At 39.0% G+C, this 26105-nt stretch overlaps 1 protein-coding gene across 4 annotated transcripts; it reads left to right on the top strand.

Moving 5' to 3' along the window:
• The first annotated feature begins 14055 nt into the window (after positions 1–14055).
• DIPK1A (divergent protein kinase domain 1A) lies at positions 14056–25576 on the top strand. 4 transcript variants are annotated; one of them, XM_039727126.1, is made up of 6 exons: positions 14342–14446; positions 18843–18998; positions 20488–20622; positions 20892–20999; positions 21676–21852; positions 22808–25576. In XM_039727126.1, the coding sequence occupies exons 3-6, from the start codon at positions 20560–20562 to the stop codon at positions 23618–23620; spliced, it is 1161 nt and encodes a 386-aa protein (XP_039583060.1). In that variant the 5' UTR covers positions 14342–14446; positions 18843–18998; positions 20488–20559; the 3' UTR covers positions 23621–25576. The 4 variants fall into 4 exon arrangements, with proteins under 4 accessions (XP_039583058.1, XP_039583060.1, XP_039583057.1 ...); XM_039727124.1 differs by lacking the exon at positions 18843–18998 and having other exon boundaries at positions 14056–14446; XM_039727123.1 differs by lacking the exons at positions 14342–14446; positions 18843–18998 and adding an exon at positions 14728–14844.
• Positions 25577–26105: the final 529 nt, after the last annotated feature.

Below are 26105 nucleotides of genomic sequence, written 5' to 3'. Positions count from 1 at the left end.
AAGCAATCTTTCCTTGTGTGTTTTCAATTCCAGATATATTATGTCTGTACTTTGATGCACAGAGTGACCAAAGCCAAATTACATTACTTGCAATGTCATTAAGGGCTTTCTTGTGTAGAAGTTTTGGAGCAAAAATACTTTTATCTGTCATATTCTGCTTAATAATAGGTATATTCAGCTTTTTTCCACATCATCTTATAAACAGCTGTGTTTAGAAAGAAGCTAAATAATAAAGACCTAGCACTGTCTTTACCTCTGTTTATATTTGTCCATACACTGTTAGGCAATATCTTGCCATAAACACGTGCAAAAGCAAAGTGTTGGATTTAAAAAATTGTATCCTGCCTTGCTGGCACAGCAGAGAAAGCTACATTTCATATTCAACATGTAAATTCCCTGGTACCCAGCAGAGATGGATAAATTTGAAAAGTCAGAACAATGGCATTTCCCTTAGCCCTTCTCTCAAACGTTAATGTATTTTCTGCGAGTTAGTGGTTTTTATACTTTTGTTGCCTCAATGTCCACATAAATATTAAACAAGTAAACCAAAACACACAAAAACCAAAAGTGTAAGTCAGCAGTGTATGTAGATGAGAGCACCAACTGCTGCACAGTATTATTTGCCATTACCTTATTGTATCACACCACATAACATCAAAATGATACCCTTGAACAAGACAATACTGTGAAGCTTATCCTTGTACAGATGGTTGTCATGACCACAATTCAGCAAGGAGGGAAAATTAGATCCCAGGACGTTTTCTCTTCATTGTTTAAGCACAGAAACAGCAAGGAAGCTCATCTGGGATTTTCCTATCTTAAATCAAGATAAATATGGTACATCCACTCTTACATAAGCATACTAATTAGTAAGACAATGCACATATGCTGCATTTATTAGAGCTCAACTCAGAAAATAATCTTCCATTTCAAAATTAAAAAATAGGCAACTGGAAAGATATGAAGAATTTTGAATTGTGTTACAACTAGCTGACAATTGTAGTAATTATTCTCTCTTTATGCTACAGATATAAAAATAGCACCGAAAACATTTAAAAATAAACATATTTAAATGTTTTTCTAGATAGACAAGAATATTAATAATTTTTCATCCTCACATAACATCAATAGAGAGGAAAGTAAGTTAATATTGCTGGTGGTAAGGTATCTTTACACTGATCTTCACACAAAACCCATGTTTTTCCTAGTACAAGCACTTTGCCATTTCTTCCTCTTTTACCTTCTCAAGGATCAGGGAATACTGAAAACAACTGCCCTGTACTCCATCATCTTCTTGTGAATGTTATAATCTTGCCCAATAAATTTTAAACTATAAATACCCTCTTCAGTGTGCTCACTGTCATTGCTGACCCAATTTGACCAGTCAAATACTAGGGCTTTTCTCTGTTAAATTCAATGTATAGAAAAACAACAGATTTGCCCCACTAATCCTAAGCAACTATTTTTTTTATTCTTAATATTTAAAACTCTGCTAACTTTTTAAGATAGAGTATTATGAGTATTGCAATCCTACTTTTTAATTGCTACGTCTCTAAAGCCCTTCTGGAATACATATATTAAACAGAAATTACTGTGTGGGTTAGTATATGATCTCTTTGTATCACAATCTATATTAGCCTTTGAACTAAGCTACATCTAGACTTGAAAATCATTAGAGGGTTGTTTACCTTTGAAAAATTTACATTTAGCAATGTTATAATTATTCTTTAAATCTCTCTCTGTCACTATTTCTCAACGCACAGACACTTCAAGAAAAAAACAAAACAACCAACTCTGCCTATTAGCTCTGCATCTAATAGCAGACATTTCAGATGCTTGAAAAAACGTCAAAGAAGCTGACGCCTAAAAGGTCCTTCATGCTTCATTCACTTTAAATTTTATTCCAGGTGTGTAACCTTGCTGAAATTCATTGCAAGACATAAGCCAAGATTTTGTATGACTGACTAATCTTTGGTAGGTGGATAAATAGTTCTTCAAATGCTCTACAGTTCATCATTCAAGGCCCTTACAAGCTATTAAGTGCTCCCATCATTCTGCTATAAGCCCTTAGTTGTTCCTGTGCTGCAGCTCATACCCTGCCATGGCTGAATTCTGTTTGCTGGAAGTGGCTGAACAAGAAGCAATCCCTCAGTTCTCATATGTGTAACTGTGCAGAATAAAATTTAAAAAAACAAACAACAAACAAAAAAAACCAAAAACAAAAACCAACTTGTTGTGGACTGAGATACTCAAGGATGGAAATAGTAAGAGCTTGAGACACAGTGTTACAGTGTTTCTACATTATTTACAACATCTTTGGGGATGCTAGTTAAGAGCAGGAAAGGCTTTTATTGTAAGACATTGTGTCTCATGTCTATCTTAGTTACACTAACACTGTTTTGTACCTGAAGACAGTGAGTGAGCCTGAAGGAGAAAAAAATACTTGTTGGACTAGGTTTGGCCTTGCTGAGAGTGCTTATGTATGAGTTACTCTCTTTTCACTGCTAATGCTGTTTTTTCTGAGTTGAAGACTTAGGAGCAAATGTAGCAGTATTTCAGCTTCACAAAATAACTGTGAGAGAACTGCAAGTTGTTACTATTCCAGCCAGTAGGAATTTTGTGACAATGTGCAAGTATGGTCCTAAGTAATCTTTTTCTCCTTTTTCCTGTGAGAGCAGTTCATAGAAGTCTGAGCTCATTATTCAGAAGTGGAATTTAAGAAAGGTTTACTCTCTGCTCTCTGCCTGCACTGTCGTTCTGCTGTGGTTGTATAATTGCTTCCTTTCAGAAAACAAACAGCTGCCAAGTCTTGAAATTTTAGTTAATTGCTTGGATCAGAAAGAGATTCCGGTTCTCAAACTCCCTGAGAATTCAGTCCTGCACCAGTGTGATGCATTCCTTCCCCTCCTCTCTACACACAGATTTCAAAGCAGTTACTGAAGCTCTAGCTAGTGACTAAAGTTAAAATACAGAGTCAGCATTTCAGAGCTGAAGCCTAAGCAAGCATTTCATTCTTTCACTTTAGCTCTGCTCTGCAGATTTGCAAAAGTAATTGCAGTCTCAAATATTTTACATTGTGATGGGCTGTATCATAACTTCTTGAGGACTGGAGCATCGTAGTGTTTTGCAGTAAGGTTTTGTCTGTCAGCATCTGTGCTCCTTTGTGGACTGTAAAAATGTCTGCTAGAGCAGAATTTCCAGCTCTTTTGTGGTTAAATTTTGTAGCTGCACAGACCAGACTTACCTCTTAACTCTAAACTGAAGTTAAAGAATGCTTAACAGCCCCTCAGGAGATAGTTACATGGCAGAATATTGCTATTTCATCTGCAGTGAAAAATCTGTTCTGGACATGAGTCTGGCTGGAGGGAGAATTAGTACAGCATTCCTTCTGCTCTCCTGCCACCTGGTATGTGGTATGGGCCTTCAAACAAGCTTTCAGCAGCTCTGCAAGTCCCACTCAGATGGAAAATCCCTCACTTCTCTTCTTTTCTCTTCTTTTTTTTTCCTTCCCCTACCTGATAGCATCTCTTTATTTATGAAGATGGAGACAAAGTAGTTTTGAACAGTACAGAATGACAGGACCCTGCTAACATTTAATAGAGGCTGAAGAAGTGTTTGCAGCCCAGCTGTGGGGACAGAAGATAAGGCAGCAGCCCCTTCTGCTGCCAGCCCCAGGGGGCTGCACAGAAAGAACCATAAGTGGTCCCAGGCTGCCACACCAGCTAAGTCACCAGTTGCATGCTTCATTCTTGCAATGCTTATGAAATAATCATACTGTTACACTTGTTAACTTTGATATGCTTACTTGAAAGGTGCAATCTAAATGTCATTGTTTTAGCTAATCCAAATGTAATAGCTATTGTCACACATATTTTGATCACTCCACACTAATGTCATGTTCTCTCAGCCTGAAAGCCCAGATTTTGTTCCAACATAGCATTGCTTATCTGCATTCAGCTAAAAAAAAAGTATACAGAAGCAGGATCAAAATCAGTTCTTATTACATCAGTCACTTACTTTCTATTTTGGCTTGTTTCATACCAGCACTGAGGCAGATCCACATCTATACAGTCCTGACCCTAACCCTAAAATTTGGGGCTGCTACAACAGACAGGTTTTTCCTTTTTTCTTTTACTTGTGCTATGTTCTTTTGTGATGAGTCTCTAAATATTAGTTAAACATCCAGTCATCCCCTCTGCCAGCCTTTGCAGTGGGATGGAAATATTAATTCTACAAAGCACATGGAGAGCTGTCCTGCTGCTTGTCTCTCAGGATGCTGCCATGGCTCCCACTGAGCCCGCGTGGGTGCTCCTCTGACCAGCTCTGTTCCCTCAGCAGAATAAACTAAGCCCACAACAGTGGTTCAAATGTCTTCTGATGGTTCAGTCCCCTGAGCCTACTCCTCCCAGAGGCAGGAGGGGCCTGGGCTGAAGAAGGGGATGGGGAGCAGAACACCAGCAAGGAGCTTTAAATCCATCTCTTTTCTGCAGTTGTAGCTGAGGGTACAGTTACCTGACTCAGCCACACTTGTCCAACAGCTGCTGCCATCTAAGGTTGCAGTCACTTCTGCTTAGGGACAAGCTGGCTCCCCCCTGTGCCAGGAGCCACGCAGAGGTGGCAGCTCAGTGAACTGCTCCTGCTGAAAAGCATTCATGTATATATGTGTATATATAACACATGCATGGATGTGTAAAAATAGGTTTATTTGCAGACAGGTCAGCTTGAAGACTTCAGGGGCCCAGGAGCTGAGAGCATGTACATGTTGAAAAGGGAGTACAGAACTGAAGGAGATAATAAAAATATTCATGTCAAAATGGAAATGCAGAGAGAAAAGGCTTATTTCCTCCTGTGTTTAAGTTACAGGATGAAACACCTACAACAAGCCAAAAAGGAAACAAGCTGACCTTCAGTTTGATCCTATGGGCTGCCATCTCTTTCAGATACCCAGTATGTTTCCATAGTCATGGGCTGCTTATGAAGTGAACAATTGAGGTATTTCTATTATGAGATAAATGAGCTGCTTCTTGTGAGCAGAGCAGAAGTTTGCCAGGCAGGACTGCCAAGCAGGCACCTGGCCCTCTCAGTGAGTTCACTGCTGCTGAGAGGTGCCATGTCATGGGCTGAGGGCAGCACTGCTGGCCAGAGAGGGGTCCTGATGGCTCTGCTGTGCCCCAGTACACCCCGTCAAGGTCCATCCACCTGCCCATGAGAGATGCAAAAGAGAATACCCAGACCTGCCATAAGCAGATGTGAAGAAAACTTTGGGACATGAAAGACCGTATTCAAAGGGCTTGTCAATATGGAAACACCCTAAAAAGCTGAGGCAAATTAAAGAAGACAATGCACAAAGGGAAGGCCTAATAAGCATGAAGTCAGTTTGCTATAGATTAATTCTTCTTCAACTTACAACACATGCTTGTCAGCTTGCCTCTCCCAGGAACTTTACCAGCTGTCTCAAATTTCTCAGGTAGGATCAATTCTAGAGCTGTATTTGCCATAGATAGGAGGAAATGTAGGCAAGCATCAATAAGACACTGAACTAATGTGCAGGAGGTTGCTAAAAGTAGAGCTGATTTTTTTCTGCCTTGCCTGGAATTCAGCAGACCAAAAGGTCAAGTAGTGATGGTCTCTAAGGACTTTTTAATTTACTGCAGGTTCTAGGATGTAAAATGCCTGTGACAGTGCTATCATGCTACTAAAGATCTAATGCTGTATCAGATTACCAGTGTGATTTAATTACCAACGGATAGCCTGTGGTGAAAAGGGCACCCCTACTTGCTAGACCTGTAAATCCAGGTCTTATTTTAAAACTTTTTTTAAATTAGAAACAGCAAATTTAATGAAAATTTATTTTTCTTCTGTTTAAAATGAACTTTGAATCTCACATGATGGCTGAGAAGATGGATGGGGGAAAAAAAGGGAGATGGAAAAGTTGAATAGTTACCACTCTGCTCTGGTTTTAAATTAAAACAAATTGTAACCATTGATTCCTAATGGGAAATTGTATTTGTGGTTACAGTTTGACTGGAAGTAAAACTAGATATAAACCTATATCCTCAGTTTGTAAATGAGTCCAGGTTCAAACAATACTGTGCAGAAAGGTTTTTTATGTGGACAATTGCACAATGAGAACAAGAAACTGGGATAAAACAGGTAAAAGCTGGGATGTCAACACACAGGTTTGTATATAAAGAGGAAATCACAAAATATGTTGATTGAAAACTGCAAATCTCACATCAAGGTCAGCCTAAATTATAACAAATTATTTAATAAATGTCTAGACAAAACAGAAAATAAGTACCTGTAGTAATTAGAAATGTTTTCATAGAAATCACACTATTTGTGTCAATGACAATGACTACATTGACCAGCTACCACTTAACCCTTCTTAGAGAAGGTCTAACAAAGGTCTAACAAAGACTCTGTGTGTCTTCAGTTTACCTCACCCACTACTTCTTTTTTTAAAGATGTGCTCCCAAATCCCAACCAAAATTGGTGTTGTGGGTTGGAAATGTGGGTTTGTGAATCGTTTCCTTTTGTTCAGCTACACTTTAATACAAAAGATCTAGAAAGGGTCTGATTGCCTTCCCAATCAAAAGAAAATGTTTCATCTGCTGCAGCTTCTGTCTGAGAGTGTTGGTGGTGTCCTTTGAATGCTGTGTTTGGAAAGAGGGCTCTGAACACATGGGCAAGGAGAACTCAGGGCAGGCACAACACTTGCACTGTTCACCATAATGACACTGAATAGATTCCATTTAGCACAAAAGATATGTGTTCAGTGTGTTTCCTCTGAGATAAAAAAATATTTAATTAACTGCAAGAGCTTATTTCTTATATATTTAGACATTTTAGCAATTTTTTTGTATATAAAATGCAGGTTTGGTTTCTTTTAAACAAAACACAAGGAATCAGCATGATTTCTGATGTAGATTCATGCAGGGCAATCTTAAAATACATCTTTAAGGCCTATGTTCTTACAGATACAACACTGTCAAATAACAAAGTAACTTTAGTTGTACTTCCATGATGCATTTTCTTTAGCAGTTGGGCTGCTTTATTAAGTTCTGACCACAGTCTGCTTCTTGGGTGCTCTCCACACACCCTTAGTGCAGGCAAAAACTTTGTGCTGCAAATTTCATAATCTATATAATCCAGGTTAAAAATAACCTCTAATTAAAAACAACTGAATATATTGATGGGTGGAGGGGTGGAATGATGTGTCTGTGATACAGAAATAAAATGAGTGTGATGGGGCAATACAAAAATAAGTTCTATTGTGAACTTTAGTTTTGCTGTTAAAGTATGTAGCAGAACTGATCAATGAGAGCTGCACACCAGCTCTCATTTTAGAGCCTTGCAAGAACTGGGCATAAGCCTAATTTGACAAGGTATTTTTTAGCATATTGGTATGGTATAGTCAATCTATGAGTGTATTGATACTTAACACGAAGTTTAATGAAGCATAGACCTAAAAATAATACTGCATATTATATTAGCATGAACTTGGTTATTTTTTAGATTTTATTTTATAGCATTTTAAACTGTTACTGCTCCAAATTGCCTTCTGTCATTCATTTAGGGAAAAGAAAACACCTTTAGAAATGCTATAACTTGGCATTTATTGTGTTGTCATTTTTTTACTATGTTGTATAGATGGATAAAAAAATCTGTTGTTCATTAATATGTACTATTACACAGAAAAGAACCCAAAGAATATATTTTAGACTACTGAGTTTATTCTGCCTGTGTATTTTTAATGATGTAAGAAAATGTGTGTGAAAGCAGCTCCCTACTTTGATAAAAACAGGGAGCTGCTTCTTTTTCCTTCTAAAAAAAATCAGTCTAAAAATAAAATAGTTTTACTTAATTCTAGCAATTATATTTACAGTGGGAATTCCTGCTAAGTACTGTGGAAATTTAGATGTTGACAAATTTAAAATAATTCAATTACTACTTAATGCCTACTGGCATTTTCAATCAACAATCCCACAGCACTTTCCATGAAGTAGGCTCCAGGAATTAATTAATATATAATCAATACATTGCCTACTCTAGGGATTGAGAAAGGCATCTGCTCTGTGCCAGGAGTACACCTGACTGTCTGTTGTTTTGTTTATTTAAAGGGAAGTGAAAACTATTTTATCTAGAAAAAATCACAATGATAAATACTTAAGTAGACTAACTGTACATATATTTATTAAGAGTTTGGAATGTCAGTAATATAGATGTTGCCTTCATAAGTGGTGATAAGCTTTTTAAGATAGTGTATTACAAATTAACTCAAAATTGCCAACTTCAATAAGCTACTACTAAAAATACATTAAAATTATTTTTGCCTAAAATTTGACACCTTACAATTAGAGGTTTTCTTAAAGGAAGTATTTCTTTCCTAGAGATTTCTTCTAATCATTACTGCTTTTTTGAGGGTGCTGCCAGAATCCTCTAACAATTCAACTCAAAATTTCTGGATTTCATGTATAAATATTTTGAAGGTAGCCCAAAAAAGTAAGACAAAGTGTTACATTTTGATTAATTTTTATCAATATCATGAAGACTGATACTACACTGTATTAATTCTTGCTTATGGGACCAGATTTCCAGCTTCATTAAAGCTTGTGAACTGAAGCAGATTTATTTGTGTGATTTAAGGCCTGACACAATGATTAGCAGTTCAAATTCCTCCATAACACAAGGTTTCATTCATTCTGCCCAACAAATCACTAGGTTGGAGCATGTATTATAAGGAGACAAGTTTGAGGGCAGACTTGGAGTACTTTTCATTGTACCCCATTTTAAGTAGTTCCTGTTTCTGCCACTTCTTCCAAATGTCAAGGTATTCCTGCATTTCTGAATATGGCACTCTGCAGTGGCATGCATAATCAAAATGGGGAACTGATGTGGATTTTTTCTTTGTCTGTGTTATTTTAAATTTGAGTTCAGCAGTGCTTCATTCAGCTATGCAAAGAGCTGCACGGCAGAAGTGAGAGAACAGCATGGGAGGAGGCGTAAGTAGTAGAGGATGAGCGAGGAAAGGGCTTCACACAGCAGCTCTGCTATCTGTAGTTGCTCTTCTGCCCATTTTTCTCCTCTGTGCCATAGCTGGCAGAAGGCAGGGCAGAGCTGTGTCTCACTAGCTGAGGTTCACAGTCTAGCATTTCAGCAGGAACTGACTTCTCAGGCAATTAAAGCAAATGTGCTCGACTGTGAACTGAAAGAGTTCTGTTGTGGAAATGTCCTCGGGCAGAGGGGATGGCAGGACAAGTGGGGGTGGCAATGCATTAAACCATTGCAGCTGTTTTCTGCTTTGTGCTTAGGTCAGAGCTCTCCTAAGAGCACCACGTGCTGAAAAATGTACTACACTGCTTGGTGACTGTTCCGATACCATACTTCCTTAGGAGTTAAAGGTTAGCATCTTCTTTCTGAACTGAATTCTGCTCATCTCCTCATCTCGACCTTCTCATATCAGTATGCACCAGCTTCAGTACTGGAATCTACTGTTTAGAACCTAAGAGGATTTTTTAAAGAGTGTGGGCTAGGACTTGGATATGTCCTAGCTCTATCTTTTACCTTATAAAGTAAGCAGGAAGGTGAAAGTGTTAATTCAGGGGGAAGGAATTTTGGGAAATGGCAGTAGGACATGAAGAAAATGCCAGCTAGGCTGTTTATTGGAAAGCCCATAAATAGGAATTAAAACTAACATTTCTGTTATAAAAGGTTTGTGGTTTTTAACAGATGACTACCACAAGCATAAAATAACAGAACAAAGAAGTCTTTTACTTCAAGTAAAAGAAGTTCAGAGTGGATTATAACTTTATTTTGCCTCTAACGCAAGGAAGGAAACATCCGGGATAATTAAGTAAAATAACCACATTGAAAATAAGTTATCTGAAAATTATAAAAGGCTTTCCAAACCAGAAATAGATTAATGCTAGCAAGTGTACTCTGACCATACATTTTAACATATAACCTCAGTTAATCTTGGGTAAAATTCTTGAACCTCACAACTCCAGCAATTAATAGAGGAGGTAGACTTGAAAGCACAAATATGTACAAAGGAAACTTAATTTTATTGGTTGATTGAATCTGAACTGTGTTGTCTTGGTAGCCTTCAAAATACAGACATGCAAACATAAATGCAAACTGTTGTTTTGCATTTGCTTGCCATTGACCACCTTAAAATCTTTTCTTCTGAGTACAATATTTATGGAGTTTTCTTAGTCCTCTAATGCATACAGGATTGTAACATGTGAAGCTTTCTATTCTGGATTTTTGAAGAACCATTTACTCTAGATATATTATGTTATAAAGACCTATTTACTGTAATGTTTTTTAGTAAATTTTGAATTTTAAAAAAATATATCAGAATAAAAGAGTAAACATTATGTCCCTCAAAGCAAAGACTTGTATGTCAAATTAATCAGTATCTCTGAATGTTTAATGATAGTGATTGTATCTAATCTCAGTCAAAAGCTACAAATGAGTCACATACATTTATACAATTTATCTGATGGTAAAACTACAAGGGAGATGTGTTTAAATAAGGTAAAGGTTTCAGTGGTTACAAGCAGCTTTTTTCCTCCTGTGTAAGTTCAAGCCATTGATGAAAGGAATTGGAGTGCCTCTAATCTATCTCAGAGGAAAAAAGGGTCAAGATTAGTTTTTAGTTCAGATCATTGATTTAGTTCTTTATACAACAACAGAAATGTTTGTGCCAGTCCAAGGGAGAAGGTAGGCACCAACAGCAAGAGAAGGTGACACCATCTGCCTCAGCAGCAGGGTGGATTTATGTGAGATTAAAGTGACCATGTAAATAGAGCCCTAGAAATGAAACCTGTTGGCTGGAAGAGTCCTTTTCCTCAAATAGATTCGTGATTTGTTTATACCGAGTTAAGGGACAAGGGAATCCTTGACAGGCTGTGTCTGCTTTCTGGGTAAGAGGTGGCTCCACCTCCTCATGCAATAGAAACATTAGCGTTTATAAGAATCTGAATATGAAATAATAGGAAATAATGTATTAGGATAAAATTAAAGCTAATACACTGATTAAGTCAGAGTTCACAGAAGTTTGCAAAGGGGAAGGAAACAGTGTCTCTCTCTGCAGGGAACACGAGGCAAAGTTTAGAAATAAAGGTTGGATGTGTCCCCAGGTCTTTGCTCTCATCCACAAAGACAGGCCTAAGAAAGTCAAGTCTGTATAAAAACAGACTCCTAGACAGATATGTGAGCAAGTAGATAGCTGAGTAGCACAAAAAGAGAGAAACCTCTACATTTTTCTAGCCCTTAGTTTATGAAACATGGGTAATTTTATTTTAAATCATTACCATATTATATATTGTGTAAATACACTTATTAAATGGAGCTACAAAGCTGGGCAATGGCAAATGCTAGATCATTACATTCTACTGGTGCTGTAATCCTTTAAAACTGCAGTAGCTGCTCAGGATCATAGAATATTTCTTAGGCAAAAGAGCAAAGGAGCATTACTCTAAGAAGCCAGGCCAGGCAGATTGGAAGTTAGTCGAGCTGCTGTGAGAAAGAGAAGTCTTGTGATTATTAACATTAGCCAGAGGCTCCCTGCATATAATATGATGCTGGGGAGAGTGGGTGAACCCTGGATTTCCCATGGAGTCTCTTATGACAGCATTTGAGTTAAATCAGTATGTGAGTGCAGCTGCTTCAAATAACTGAAAGAAGCAAGTCCAGCACCACTGCAATAAGTTAATGTTTAGCTTTCATGTGATGTTAAAACCTGTATTACTTGTTCAACTTACAGAGACTTGCCTTCAAAAGAAATTGGATAAAATTATTTATTATATTTTCAAGGTGCACATTACACTGACTATATTGAAGAATTCAGATTCTCCTCTAGCTTTTCAGTATTTTCATTTGTGTCATACAGTCATTCCTTATATGTCTAGAATTCCTGGATGCCTCAATCTTTGCAACATTTTTTTGGTTTTTCTGAGTTATGTTTAATATGTAATATGCTCCAAATTGTCATGGAATTGCAGGTGAATGTAAGAAGATACTAGAAAAGCACATTTACCTTTTGACATTGTGAGTGACAAACACTGCATTGTACAACTAGCAGTCGATTTCCATCTTATACAAAAACCCTGCATCATTAGAATAACATTTAGTGTTGCAATAGCTGGATGGGAAACTTAAGAATTAATAGGTAGCAATACATCAGCATAATTTCTACTGCTTGGACACTAAGATGTACCAAAGCTTTGGTGTGGGCCTACAAAAATGGATGATGTGTGAACTGCAGAATGGAAACGTGTGAATGGAGAGGCTGTACAGTGGATAATATAGCAATGTGACTTATGTTCTACCTGTGTGGTTTTTCTGCATCTGCCCCCCAGTCTTTAGAATATTCCTTTGGGTTTCTACATCCTGTGAACACCAAGTCAGTGCATGCTACATGGTTCCTGTTACTGTCATGGCTTATGTGGCCTAGATTTTCATGGGAGTTGCCTCTACTGAAGCTTAATCAGGAATTTAACAGGTAACTGCAAAAGGCTGAAACAGCCTTATCTTTTAGCATTTAGCAAAGCCTGGGCACAAAGAGTACTTGAAGAAGAACTAAACATGTCAGTGCTGGAATAAAGCACCTGCTCTCAAAGATGATGAAGATCTCATGTACTAAGTGAAAAATATATCCCCTAATGAACATATGCCAGGAGCTGTTTGGATCTAGATGGAACAGGAATGAAACATTTAGATCCTTGCCAGCCATATGGGACACCAACATTGCACAATTACTCCCAGCCTGTCATTCCAAGGCTTGGCATAGAGCACTGGATGAAGTAAGGGCTTGAGATTATTCAGCAAAATGTTAAAATGCTTTGCTCTGTGGCCTCCTCTTGTGTTGCTGTTCTGTTGCATGTCCATAACCCAGCTAAACTTGTGCAAAGCACTGAACTGCAGAGGGAGGGGATGCACAAAGTGCAGCCATCTGGGCCTGCTGAATAGGGAGAGAAGAAGTCCCTGTGAGAGTCACTGGCGGTTACTAAAGCCAGGATTGCTTTTACAGGAGTGCCAAATCTTACTAATTAATTTTCAGATTTATACTTCAGGGTGACTCTGGCAGTGATTATATTATTCAAAAAACAGTCACAGACTGTTCTTGAATCTTCAAGCACAAATCTCTCAATTCTTTGTGAGCTCCTAACATTTGGTTTCCACATACACATTTTTCCTAAAGAGTAAAACATGCCAAAAAGACTTAGCTTATCCTTACAGTAGTATTTAGTAACTAATCTTTTTATCAAAGCAGATGAAAAAGTGCACTTTGATAAGTGCACTGAACACCCAAAGCCATAACATGCTATGTTTGTCTCATTTTTCATAATCTTTGTGCCTGAAGTCTCATAGACTAACAGCATCAGGACTGGAGACTCCCAGCTTCTGTCTTTGACTCTGCTAGCACACTGCATTAAAAGAAGTCACAATCAATTCATAAAGACAAGAAGGCTGGGCAGAAACCAAACCTTGTGTAAGAAAGGATGATTTTACTTGAACTTAATAGTGTTCCCACAAATTTCAATTGGACTGAGGCTTCCCACAATGTATGAAGGGCTGAGGGATCCCCTGGTAAAGAAGAAATAGGTAACATTTCTCCATTTTATGGCACTAATGTAGAATTATAGAATGTCTGGGGTTAGAAGGAACTTTAGAGATTACCTTTTTCCAACCCTCCTGCCATGGGCAGGGACAACTCCCAATAGACCAGTTTGCTCAAAGCCTTGTCCAGCCTGGCCTTCAACTGGGACATCCACAGCTTCTCTGGGCAACTTATTCAGGCTGTTCTTACCAACCTCACAGTAAAAGACGTGCTCATCTGTGTTAATATGTGTCCAGGTAAACACTCCTTCCTTATTTTGGAGGAACTACTCCTTTTTGGGGTTTTGCGGGGGGTTTTTTGGGTGTTGGAGTTTTTTTAAGGACTGTAAGGAGCCTGCAGCTGGTTTTAATACCCTGCCCAGTAAATGACGGGAGCCTGTTCGCAATCAACGACACGCGTTATTTATTAACAGATTTTCCATAATTGTCCCCAGACAGCGCCCCGAGCACTTTCTGGCAGACACGAGGGGAACTCGGGGTGGCTGTCGGCTCCAGGGGCTCCGGGCGGCCCCGAGGGGGAAAAGGGACGGGGGCAGCCGCGGGGGCTCGGGGCGGGCGGGGCTCGCCTCGCCGCCTCAGCCCCGCCTCGCTCCCTCGCGGCGGCCGCGTTCGCACCTTCAGGCGGCGGCGTGAGCGTGGCCGAGGCGGCAGCCCTTCCCGCTGAGCCGAGCGGAGCCGGCGGCGCGGCTGCGGCGGCAGGCGGGGGAGCGCTCCTCTCCGCTCCGCCTCCGACCGCCGCCCGCTGCGGGGATGTGTGATTGCCATGGCGAGGCGGCTCTTCCCGGGGGCCTGGCTGAGGAAGCCGCACTCCGCGCAGGTAGGCCGGCGAGGGGCCGCTGCCGGCGCCCGTCCCTCCCCGCAAAGTTCCCTCCGGAGCGGCGCCCCCCGCAGGGCTCTCGCCGCTTCCCCCGGCCCGGCCCGGCGCGGCCGCCGCTCCCCTCCCGCCTCGCGGGCTCACGGCGCGGCCGGCGGGGCAGCGACACCTGCGGCACTGCCGCGGCCCCGGAGCCCCACACGGAGCTCCGCGCCCCTGCTTTGCACCTCTCGCCCGCGCTGCAGGCGTCCATCCTGTCAGCGCATGGACCACAGCTTGCAGGAGCAACTCATGCCCTTTTTGACGTGTTTTCTAAAAAAATAATGTCGGGCACTTTTCTACTGCAGCTCCACGCATTTCCTTATATGTTCGTAGACACGCTTCTGTATTTCTGTATGCAGGTACATGTTTGCATTACTTCAGTTAGCAGAGTAAGGATGTTTTGGTTGGAAGTGCTGTGGCTGTTGTGTCGTAGGAAGTTCTGTGGTGAAATGTTAGTCAGTCATGACATTGTGGTAGCTTGATGATTTATCCACTGGATTTCTCCTTATCAGCTGGGTTGTATTTTAACTAGATTGTAACTAAGGTGAACATTTGTTGAATTTGAGGAGATAAATAATGTTTACTTTTCTTATACATGCTGCTTATGTGTTTGTCATCTCTTGATATGCTTAGTGATCGTTGGATAAAAAAAATTTAAACTTCATATTGGTGCATTTTAAAATCTTGAATGTTTGAATTTCTCCTCATTTGGAAAAGTTCCAGATGTGGAAAAAAATCTTTTTCTCTTTCTGGAAGTACCTGGAGTGGGATGTAATGCTTAATGAGAAGAATGCAGATCTAATTTTACCCTCTTCAGTATTTGTTTCATGGTATGTATCTGAAACTGTGGATCCATATCACTTGGGTTTTAAACCAAAAAAGATTACTTTAGATCTATTTACTGAAGTAGACACTTGTACAATATTTGGATTCCCATGGCATAAAGCCCTCAATAAAAATAAAAATTATTTCATAATTTATACCTTTCAAATTAGGAGTCTCCAAATTGTTTGTCTCCTGTGCCTTGATAGTCTCTTTCTTGTCATCATATGGTGATATCTGATAATATTCTTCTCTACTCTTCTCAAAATTTAAGGCCTTCCAAGCAAAATACGATATTTTAAATCTGCTAAGAAACAAGAAGACAGCAAAATTATTTATTAGAAAAGCCAAAGAAGTTAAATGTTTGTTTCTACTGCAGATTTAAAAAAAGATTCTGATTGTGCTTTTTTATACTGAGAGGTGATTTTGCAGATTCTATGGACTTGTTTTAGGAGAGCTAATAGTGGCTTTGTGCCCTTAAACATATTTTTCTGTGTTAGTGAATGTATGTTGATATTTGATGCATCCATAGAATGGCAGCAACTATCAATATATTGGCTTTTCTTGTCACTGCATGTTACTGTTGGTACGTGACAAATGTAGTCATGGTTTACACTGATTGCTGAGTGCTTTATTGAGGTTTGCCTCCAAAGGAGCCAATGCTCTCTAACAAGTGGTAGACTGAACTCACTGAGGGCTATGAGCAAGGTGGAAAGTCTTGCAATGTTTCTGTGCAGCATTTCAAGTAGCACACCAGGGGAGATGTTTGTACAGTGGAACGTTATCACTGAGTGAATTCCAGCCTTTGCTGGCTGCTGTTCCAGACTCCTTGAACATTATGTTGAGAAATGAATTGCCAGAACATCAGGTTCTGTCAGACAGAACTTAATACTGCTCCAGCTTTTCTGCCCTCATGGGAGCAGGATGTTATGAGCTGGGTTGCAACACGTATTCTATGGCAAATGTTCTCTTGCTTTATGCACGCTTTAGCTTTTGTGCAGAATGTAAGACCCACAGGTACTCAGGTGATGATCTTTGAGCCCAATAAAGATGTCCTGTCATGTGTCAGCTCATGTAAAAGGAGCAGGGCATACTCTTAGCTATCTTAGCTTAGCCCAAAACTTAGTGTTAGGTTCTCCCTGAGTATGTGTTAAAGTCCTGTCACTATAAAGAACAGTAACTCTGAAGTACAAAGCTTTGCCATTGCTTATTAGACTGCAAATCATGTAATAATAGTAAACAAAACAAAAAAAAATCCTAAAACATGAAGAACTTTTAAACACCACTAAAGACCACAAAAATAATTTGATTGTATTGATAGGATTTTACAGCTGGGTGATTAACACTGGGATTTTGTTTGTCAAGAAAAGTTAGTGTCCCAGATTTAAGGGACATTGCCCTGAAGTTCTTTTCTGATAGCCTCACAATACAATCGGTAACTACAGCTGAGGACTAACCAGCAGGATTCCTTATGACAAAAATCATGTAAAGAGCACTTGCATGTGTGGAAGTTTGACTTTATAGATTCTGCATCAAGTTTACAGACTCTTTAGAGGTTCCTCATGGACTTCAGTAATGTACAAGAGAATGTCTTTGAAGGGCTAAAGAATAAGCAAGTTTAAAGCCTCACATAGCAGAAATTTCCTAAATAATCTCTTTGCTCTAAGATTTTAATCCCTTCTGCTCTGTTTAACCTTTAAAGGAGAGATGTCCTATTTTCCATCTTGCTCAAAATTTTATTTCAAAAGATACATCAGCTCTGTTTCCTCACTTTGGTTACTCTGGATACAAAAAAACTCAAGACACTGACATAATCATAAGCATGCACTGTCTGCTTTTAAAGATGTGAACGTGTCCTGTTCATGGCATCCAAAACAGTGTGGGCTAATGCTCTCAGACATCATGTCAGCCTACCTGAAATGCCTCCTGTGAGAGACAAATCAACCTGAACAGAGAACAAAACAGAATTTCTAACATGATTGGCCTACTTTTTTTCATCTGTCCTTTTCTATTGCAAGCATGTAAGACAAATGGAGCGAGCAACTCTGATTTGGAGAAGATTACTACACTATGGTTATGTGTAATACTTTCCAGAATTAAATTCTCTACTATTAAACAAAGAAACACTTTCATACTCTTTAACCATAGAAGTGTTTTAAATAAAAAGTACACTCACCAAAAATCTGTCAAGTTATGTTGCATGTTGATTCACTATTCTCCATATGCTTTGGAGTGCATCCAGGCTTGGGTTTTGCCAGAAGTGGTTTTCCAGTTCTATTTCAGGGGATGAATGTCTAATTATTATTCAGTGCATATGACTTAGCAGAATATACAAGTGATGGAAGATGTTGAATCTGTAACAATCAAGCATTGCAAGTGCTTCCCTCATTCTTGCATTCCTTGGCTCATATTTAAGTCTTGATGGAAGAGTAGAGTTGAAAAAAGGAACCGTTTCCTTGTTTTGAACACTTTCTTCCTTTTTTTGATAATTTTGGAACTCTCTCATTCTGTTGCCCTAAAAATGTTCTTATGACAAGTTTCGTGGCAGTTTGTCACAGTTTCAAATGGAGCCCATCTATATGTGCTGTTCCCTAATGCCATGTTCCAGTGCCCTGCACAGCAGTGTAAGTCCTCGTGTGCAGGGTGCCTCCCCGTGTGACCAGAGCAGCTCAGTCAAGCCCTGTCCCCTCATCAGGACAGCGTGGGCCTGTGCCAGCTGAAGTGAGCTACGTGTGTCAATGCTCACAGGCCTGTTCTGGGGAGAAAACGAAAATTTGGGAGGGCAATGTATGGGAAGAAATCAAATAATGATCATGCCTTTTGCTGAACTTGATGAGGAAGTCCTTATTGGAAAAGTAATTCCCTTTGAACCAGAGAGTGGAGCCTTGGCTTTCTGTAAGCAGAGGGATGCTGTTGTCCATGTCTGAACTGGCTGGGCAGCTTCTGCAAGTCAAAAGCTGCATGACTCCATTGGCACAGGCCTGAGCTCAAAATAAATCTAGCTTCTCTGGAACTTCCTGCCAAAGACATGATGCAGTCAGATGGCATTTGGGGAGGATTTTCAGTCTCAAGTACACTCTCTTTCAGCCTGAGGAGGACAATATACATAGTATCCATATTGGGAGAATGGTCAATATTCTGCACTGGTCCTGAGGCCTGCAGGCTGCTGCTGTCTCTGAAGTTGTACTAAATGGATACAATAATACAAAATATAATTAACAGCACTTTGGTTTAAAGTGTATTATAAAGGTTCATGGAAGGATTCAGCAAGAAACACTGAGGAACAAAGAGGGTTTTTGTCCCAGAAGCTTTGGTTCCCAAGCAGTTTTTACACATGAAACAGCTTTCCCTAAAATTGTCATTTTTATTTCTGTAGATCTTCCCCAGATTTGATCAGTAGTTTTCTGTGCTTCATGTTCTGCTACATAACAGAGTTATTGGAAATACCTTTTAAAAAACCCCAAAATTATAAAACCTGTCTCTAAAAAAATCACTGGAATAAAAGTTAATTGTAGCTCTCTCCTTTTTTATCCAGGTAGTTTTAAGATTGTCAAGTGAGTGTGTGTGAAGGCATGAAGGAATAGGGATGCACAGCTGAGGCATGTGGCAGGACCACAGCTTTATGGATTGGAATCACCTTTGGGTCTTTTGAAACTGACTTTTTCTGGATTTTTTGTTTCCAAGAAAAAGGGTATAATGCATGCTGGTTGTTTGTTATATTTTGATAAATACTAATATATTACTCTAGTCTTTCTGGTTAAAAAAAGTTGCTTATTTGCATCTACTGCAGTTCTGTGTACCATATGTGGTGGCAAAACTGATCATGATTACTATCTTTCTTGGAACTTTTTCCAAATATATGAAATAATTTCTCCATGATGTACAGTCAGGTTAGGACCTGTCAATTTGCAAAAGAGATGAGATCACAGGGAGGTGTGTTATGGAGGCCTACAAAATGATGTCAGATGGGGACAGAGATTGTTCGCTCTTCTCTTCCAATACATGAACTAGGGGGTCTCAAACAAAGCTAATATGAATCAGACTTCAGCAAAATAAAGTCCAGTCTGTGACCATGGTAGTGGATAGTAGACCTGTGAATTAATTGCTAAAGTTTGTTGTGGATGCTAAAAGCTTATGTGGATTTTTAAGGGAATCTGGGTAAATTAGTGAAAGATTTGAGATTTACTAAATATAGAGTATCACATCTGGCTTACTAAGTTCTAGAGGAAACTGGGAGCACACTTGGTGTATTTGATAATATATGTTATCAGTCTTCCATAGCATATTTTCATAGCTATTGCTGAAAATTAGGATACTGATAGAAATGGATCTTATACTGACCAAATATAGCTGCTCTCATGCACTTCCTTATATCCTGCTGCTAAAGCTGATCCTGATCTTCTAATTATTTTCTGATCCTGATGTGAATATGAAAATCATCCTGTTAGCACACCAGACTCTGAGGAGGAGGAAAAATAAAAGAAGGAAGAGATCAAAACATCCCTCCTACTTTGTAAGACACTTAGCTCTCCCTCAGTTCTTAATTTATAAATAGTTTTTCCTTCTGCCCCTGTGAAAACTCTATATATAAGGCCACAGAAACAACAGGAAAGTCGTACATACAGTTGTGGGAAGGTGAAGGTGAGGCTACTATAGAAGAATTTTATTTGCTTAATTAATGGTGTCATTTCAAGGAAGGAATAGGAGACTTCAGCATATGGAACCTGACCCTGATATACATCCTGCTCATTGTATCTCTATCTTGCATAATTACACATCAACACAGATTATTTTTTGACCAAATTCCTGGTCTGTTTGGTTTGATTTACCATGAGTGGAACATAGGTAACTGGTCTAGAGAAAAATGCACTTAATTGACCTCTGGGGGTTTATGATTTTGATCAAATTGGTTTCTGCAGTCTGGCTTGCCCCGTAAGGGTCTGATATCTTTTCTTCTATTTATTTGTATCTCAATTTTCCTTCCACTTATATACATCAAACTGACCTCCCGTCAGTTCTCTCACTGAAGGAAGCAAATGTTCCATATAATGCAGTCTGCTTATTTTATCACTGTGGAAATTCCTTAGAGATTAAATAGTAAATGATTTTTAGTAAATGAAATAGTAAATTTACTGCTGCTCAGTGAATTACAAACAGCATTTTCTCTTTGTGTGCTCCAGGTCCGTCTGTCGTACGTGCGGATCAAGTATCTCTTCATCTCCTGGCTGGTCGTGTTTGTTGGCAGCTGGGTTATGTATGTTCAGTACTCCACCTACACAGAGCTCTGCAGAGGCCATGACTGTAGGAAAATCATAGTGAGTGTATTTAGTATAGCTTTCTGAAGTGTTTGACTAATTCAGTCTGTGCCACATGGGATTTAATCAAATTCTCATACTCCATCATGTAAGATTACAACTTCTGTTACTTCAGATAAAACCAATTGTGTCTCTTAACAATATTTTGGCATAGGGTTATTAAATTTTTTCTTAGGTTTTTCTTTCAAGACTCAGGTGTTGGAAGAGATACAGTTGTTGTCTCCTTTCCTAGGCAGTTTGTTAAATATATTTCTCCCTGTTTCTTTCAGTGTGATAAATACAAGACTGGTGTTATTGATGGATCAGCATGTAGTAGTCTTTGTGCTAAAGAAACATTGTATTTTGGAAAATGTTTGTCAACAAAGCCTAATAACCAGGTAAGGCTTCACTCATCCAACCTAGTTTTATTATTTCCCACTGAAATGTCATTGTGTGGAACGTCAGGTAGACCTTAGTGTCAGCAAGTTGAATCTGTTTAATACAGATTATTTCAAATTTTATTTGCTGTGACAGGCAGAGTGTGTGTGTGAGTGTATGTGTGTATATATATATATACCCCCCATATATATACACACACCTATACAAAGATACACTGTAATACAAATTAATATATATAATATGCACCTAAATACAATAATAGAAATTAGTCCTGTATGTAGAGGAATATATGGTTATTTTATACTACATGTACATATACAAAATATCCTTCCACAGTTTGCCAGACTTGCACACTTTGTACATCACACTGCTTTTTTTCTCTGCTATCCTGCATTACCAATAGGAGCAGCCTCATAACAAGCTATGCAAAGGTGGCAGTGATGCCAGTCTGTTGTTTGGGAAGCTGCCTGTGTTTTGTCAGTGCAGTGTCTCCAAAGTACCCACAGCAGTGGGCTGTCTTTGGAGCTGCCATTGTTCAAATTGCCATATTCATTGTCTGCACACAGGATTCAGTTTCTGATCTTTGGTGACTCTTAAAGCAGTGGCTGGAGGACAGGTGGTCTTCAGATGGACTTCTACAGTATTTTATACCTTTTCCCCTCTTTTTCTGCGTAGATCTATTTAGGAATCTGGGGAAATCTGCAAAGTGTTATAAAATGCCAGATGGAAGAAGCTGCTCAACTTGATTTTGGTACTGACCCAGAACCAAGGAAGGAAATAGTCCTGTTTGATAAACCAACAAGAGGAACCACTGTTGAAAAATTCAAAGAAATGGTATATGGTCTTTTTAAGGTAAGTATATTCTAATTTATTCTATTTTGACAGAACTGTTTGTTTCCTTGAAGCTGGAGAGAATATACCTCATTGTATGAGCCTTGTTCAGGGATATGCTAGAAAAATAATCAGCACAAAAATAGTTTTTTCCCAGAGATGCTTATCTTGAATTTGAAGTAACTAATTATCAGGGCTTTTTCCTTACTCTTTAAATGATGAAATTTAAATGGCATTCATCTTGTACGTCTACAGATTTTGCTAGTATTGGTATAGAAAACATGAAGTAAGGCTGATGTCAGTTATCATGCATTACAGCAGCTTTGTCTCTAACAAATGAGATGAGCAGCAGGTATGTTAGGGTAGTTTTTAGGAAAATTTGGAAAAAGTTCATCTGCCTAGCTGAAAATGGAACAGTTCTGATTCCAGCAATGACTTTTTTCTCTGTAGTCCTACAATGGAGGTGGTTACATCAAATAACAAAACTAAGCATTTCAGTGTAATTATGAGATTGGTACTCACTTTTGTCTTGGTACCCCTAATAAATGGACAAAATGTAATTCATAACATTATTCCTCTACATTTGTAAGGTCTAACCAGCTGAAAACTAAACCTGATCTAAATTTTTGAATTCTTCATACTTTTTCGTAGAGAACATTGAACAAGGTACATGATACAATTTTTCTCAAGACTGATCCGATTAAGAACAATGACTGAATTTTAATATTTGCATTTTGAAGTGCAGAGAAAGGTAGTTCTCTCAAAAGATTGTATGCTCAGTGCCTATGAAAACTGAACAAAAAGGAATCTCTGCAGGCAGCTGATGTCAGGTCCTGTTACATCCATAACCAATGAAAACCACAAGATACCCAGTTATTCCTATTATTCATAGAAGCAGAGTAACAGGAGGCAGTGACAGATGGATTGGGAGTAGTTAATGAAGTCATACTTGATCTTTTTCATTTGTTGTTTTCAGGCAAAACTGGGTGAACAAGGGAACCTTTCAGAACTGGTTAATCTCATCCTGTCTTTCGCTGATGGAAACAAAGATGGAAGAGTCTCTTTGCCAGAGGCAAAATCTGCATGGGCACTCCTGCAGCTAGAAGAGTTTCTGTTAATGGTGATCTTGCAGGATAAAGAACATACTCCCAAGCTGATGGGTTTTTGTGGGGATCTCTACGTGACCGAAAGAGTTGAATATACCTCTCTCTATGGAATCAGCCTTCCATGGATTATAGAACTTCTCATTCCCTCTGGCTTCAGGAGAAGCATGGACCAGTGGTTCACTCCATCATGGCCAAGAAAGGCAAAAATAGCTATAGGGCTTTTAGAATTTGTGGAAGATATTTTCCACGGACCTTACGGAAACTTTCTTATGTGTGATACAAGTGCCAAAAACTTGGGATATAATGAAAAATATGATTTGAAAATGATGGACATGAGAAAAATAGTGCCAGAAATTAACTTGAAGGAAATAATTAAAGATCGTCAGTGCGACTCAGATTTGGACTGCATTTATGGTACAGACTGTAGAACATTATGTGACCAAAGCAAAATGAGATGTACCACTGAAGTAATTCAGCCAAACTTAGCAAAAGCTTGTCAGCTCCTTAAAGACTATCTGCTTCGTGGTGCTCCTTCTGATATCCATGAAGAACTAGAGAAACAGCTGTACTTGTGCATTGCCCTTAAAGTCACAGCAAATCAGATGGAAATGGAGCATTCTTTAATACTCAATAACTTAAAAACTTTACTGTGGAAGAAAATTTCTCATACAAATGATTCGTAGCTTCTCCACCAGCAGAAGAGAATACAGATGCCTGCCACTAGAGGTGGCCTAAGACATTTAATAAAAATAATGTGCACCTTTTTAAAAAGATATTTCTTTACTCAGATTTTATTAATGGTTCTTTCAGTCCTGCCCTTCAGTCAGTAACTCAGGACAGGGCTTCTCAAAGAATGAACATGCCACTGAATGACCCGGCAGAGGCTGTTCAGTGCTGTGTTACAGAAACAAGAACTCTGCATGCTTGACTGTTCTGTGCACTTTGTCAGATCTTGAACAGGATGAGTGTTCACTGTGCCACCACATCAGCTGAGGGAACATCCTCCATTTTTGTGAAAAACATTGTTCACTTGTAAAATACCTGCAGAGGATTTTTTCCTAAGTAGTTTTATGAAAAATCACCACTACTGCAAGTAATGTGTCCAAGTCCAAGCTGCTGTTATGAATAAACTGAACTGTGAGACTGAAGTTTACTAATACCTTGGCATGGCAGAATTTGCACATTAAATAATTTTTAACTGTGGAAAATTAGAATTTTATTCTAGAATGGCTAGATTGTAATGAGACAAATCAGATTCTGTTTACACATTGTTACCTCATGCCTACATCTTGAATGTTTAAGTAGTTCAGCATTTTTAATTAAGTCATTGTATGGTGAGCCCCGTGGGAGCCAACAATTTTAGAGTATTACTTCTTGAAGTCATCTATATGGTTTAGCAGCAATACCAGCATGTTTCAAAACTTCAGTGAAAACCTTTAATCCAAATTAAGCTGTAGCAAACAGTGAAAAGCAAGGACTTTGTGGACTAAGCTATAATATGGAAACTGAATTTTTAAAAATACTGAATAGCAGATGAGTCCAACCAGTTAAAAAAAATTTGCATAGTGCAGGAATCTACTGTATAACATGAGAAACAGCCAATAGTTGTGGATAGTTTGTCTCTTAACTGTCCCTCCACATTTAGCTACAGACCTATAGTTCAATCTTCTTAACTACTGCAGGAAATATATAAGCAAATATATAAGCAAGAGCTAGACCTGAATTTTAGGACAGAAGCTGGATTGTTCAGGATTGTGCAATATTGCTTAAAGGGAAGCCTGAAAGATAGTTTCCAGCTCATTCCTAGCTGTTACTAAGTGAGCTGCAGTGTGATACTATTCTTTTTTTCTAGTAGCATCTATGAGTCACTGTTAAGACTCAAGTCATGAGTAAACAAACATCACCTGATCCTGGCACTCCACAAAGCATGACCACTCTACCACCTTTAATCTTCACCCTTGTATTTTTCAGATTTACATGTGTTCATAATTATGCAGAATTGAATGTCCATAATACACCTGAATACATGCTCAGTACTTACCTGTTGAATATTTAATTTATAAATGCTTTCGATATAAAGTTGTTCAATCTTTATTATTTTAATGGCAGTCATCTGTATACTTCTGAATCCTGGCCCCTTAATTCATTTTCAGCAGAGGTAAGAACAAGTTTTAAGTATTTGAAAGGTTAACTGCTCTAGGTATCCTGTCTTAAATGCATTCCTAGAATGATGACACTGAAGTACAGGACCACAATAAAGTAATTTCTCCATACCAGATGTAATAATATGCAGCTTGGGTTAAGATTGTTTTGTGAACATCAGCCTTTTAGTTTATGAAATACTATGCTCATGCTAATTATTGTCTTGAACTTGCTAATGTGCTCCAACTATGAACTAAAAAGTATTTGTAACCAGCAATGCACTAGAAGTGTAAAGTGGTCATGTTCTTGTGAAAAAAATCTGACAGTGACTGCTATTTGGGCAGAGATTTCTTAAAATACCCAAGGTCATTGGGTATCCTATCTGGAGAATATGTTTAATAGTGCAGTTTGTTGTACACAATCTTCATTTTTATTACTGTTGCATAAAGTTGAAGCTTTCATTGGGAAAAAAAATATACACTTTTGTTTACAATAAATCACAGGCCTCTTTTTTTCTATAGCAGTATTTACACCAACTACCAGTATCTTAGAGCAAACCATTCCTCCGTGTAGCCTACTTTACTGGTGTTTGAACTGTGCAAACAGTTTCTGTAAGTCTAGTGGAAACCTACTGGCACACAGAAGTGCCTGTGAAACAGAGGAGGCAAAGGACCAGGGCAGGACAAGGCTGGTGAGGAACACTTCTCTTCCAGGTGGCTCAGCCTGCAGAGGGAAACAGCCTGGGCTCTGGGAGGGAGCCACCCTTTAGGATAAGGAGATGAAAGCTGGTGCTTGGTGAGGTGGATGGACACCAAGAGGGGAGGCAGGAGAAGACTGAGGAACTGATGACTGGCAACAGGGGAAGAGGAGGGTGTGTGAGGGTATAAAAGCCATGGGGGGCTCCTCAGAGGAACCATCTCCAGTTGTTCCTGCACCAGGAATGAACTGCCTTGTGGAACCAGATGTTCTGGGCTCTGCTAAGGGAAACCTAGAGGTGAACTGGAAGGGAACACGGTCTGGTGAGTG

This window comes from Passer montanus, unplaced genomic scaffold, assembly GCF_014805655.1.
Source record: "Passer montanus isolate IOZ18808 unplaced genomic scaffold, ASM1480565v1 scaffold60, whole genome shotgun sequence".
Lineage (NCBI taxonomy): Eukaryota > Metazoa > Chordata > Aves > Passeriformes > Passeridae > Passer > Passer montanus.
This window is presented reverse-complemented; position numbering and strand designations above follow the sequence as displayed.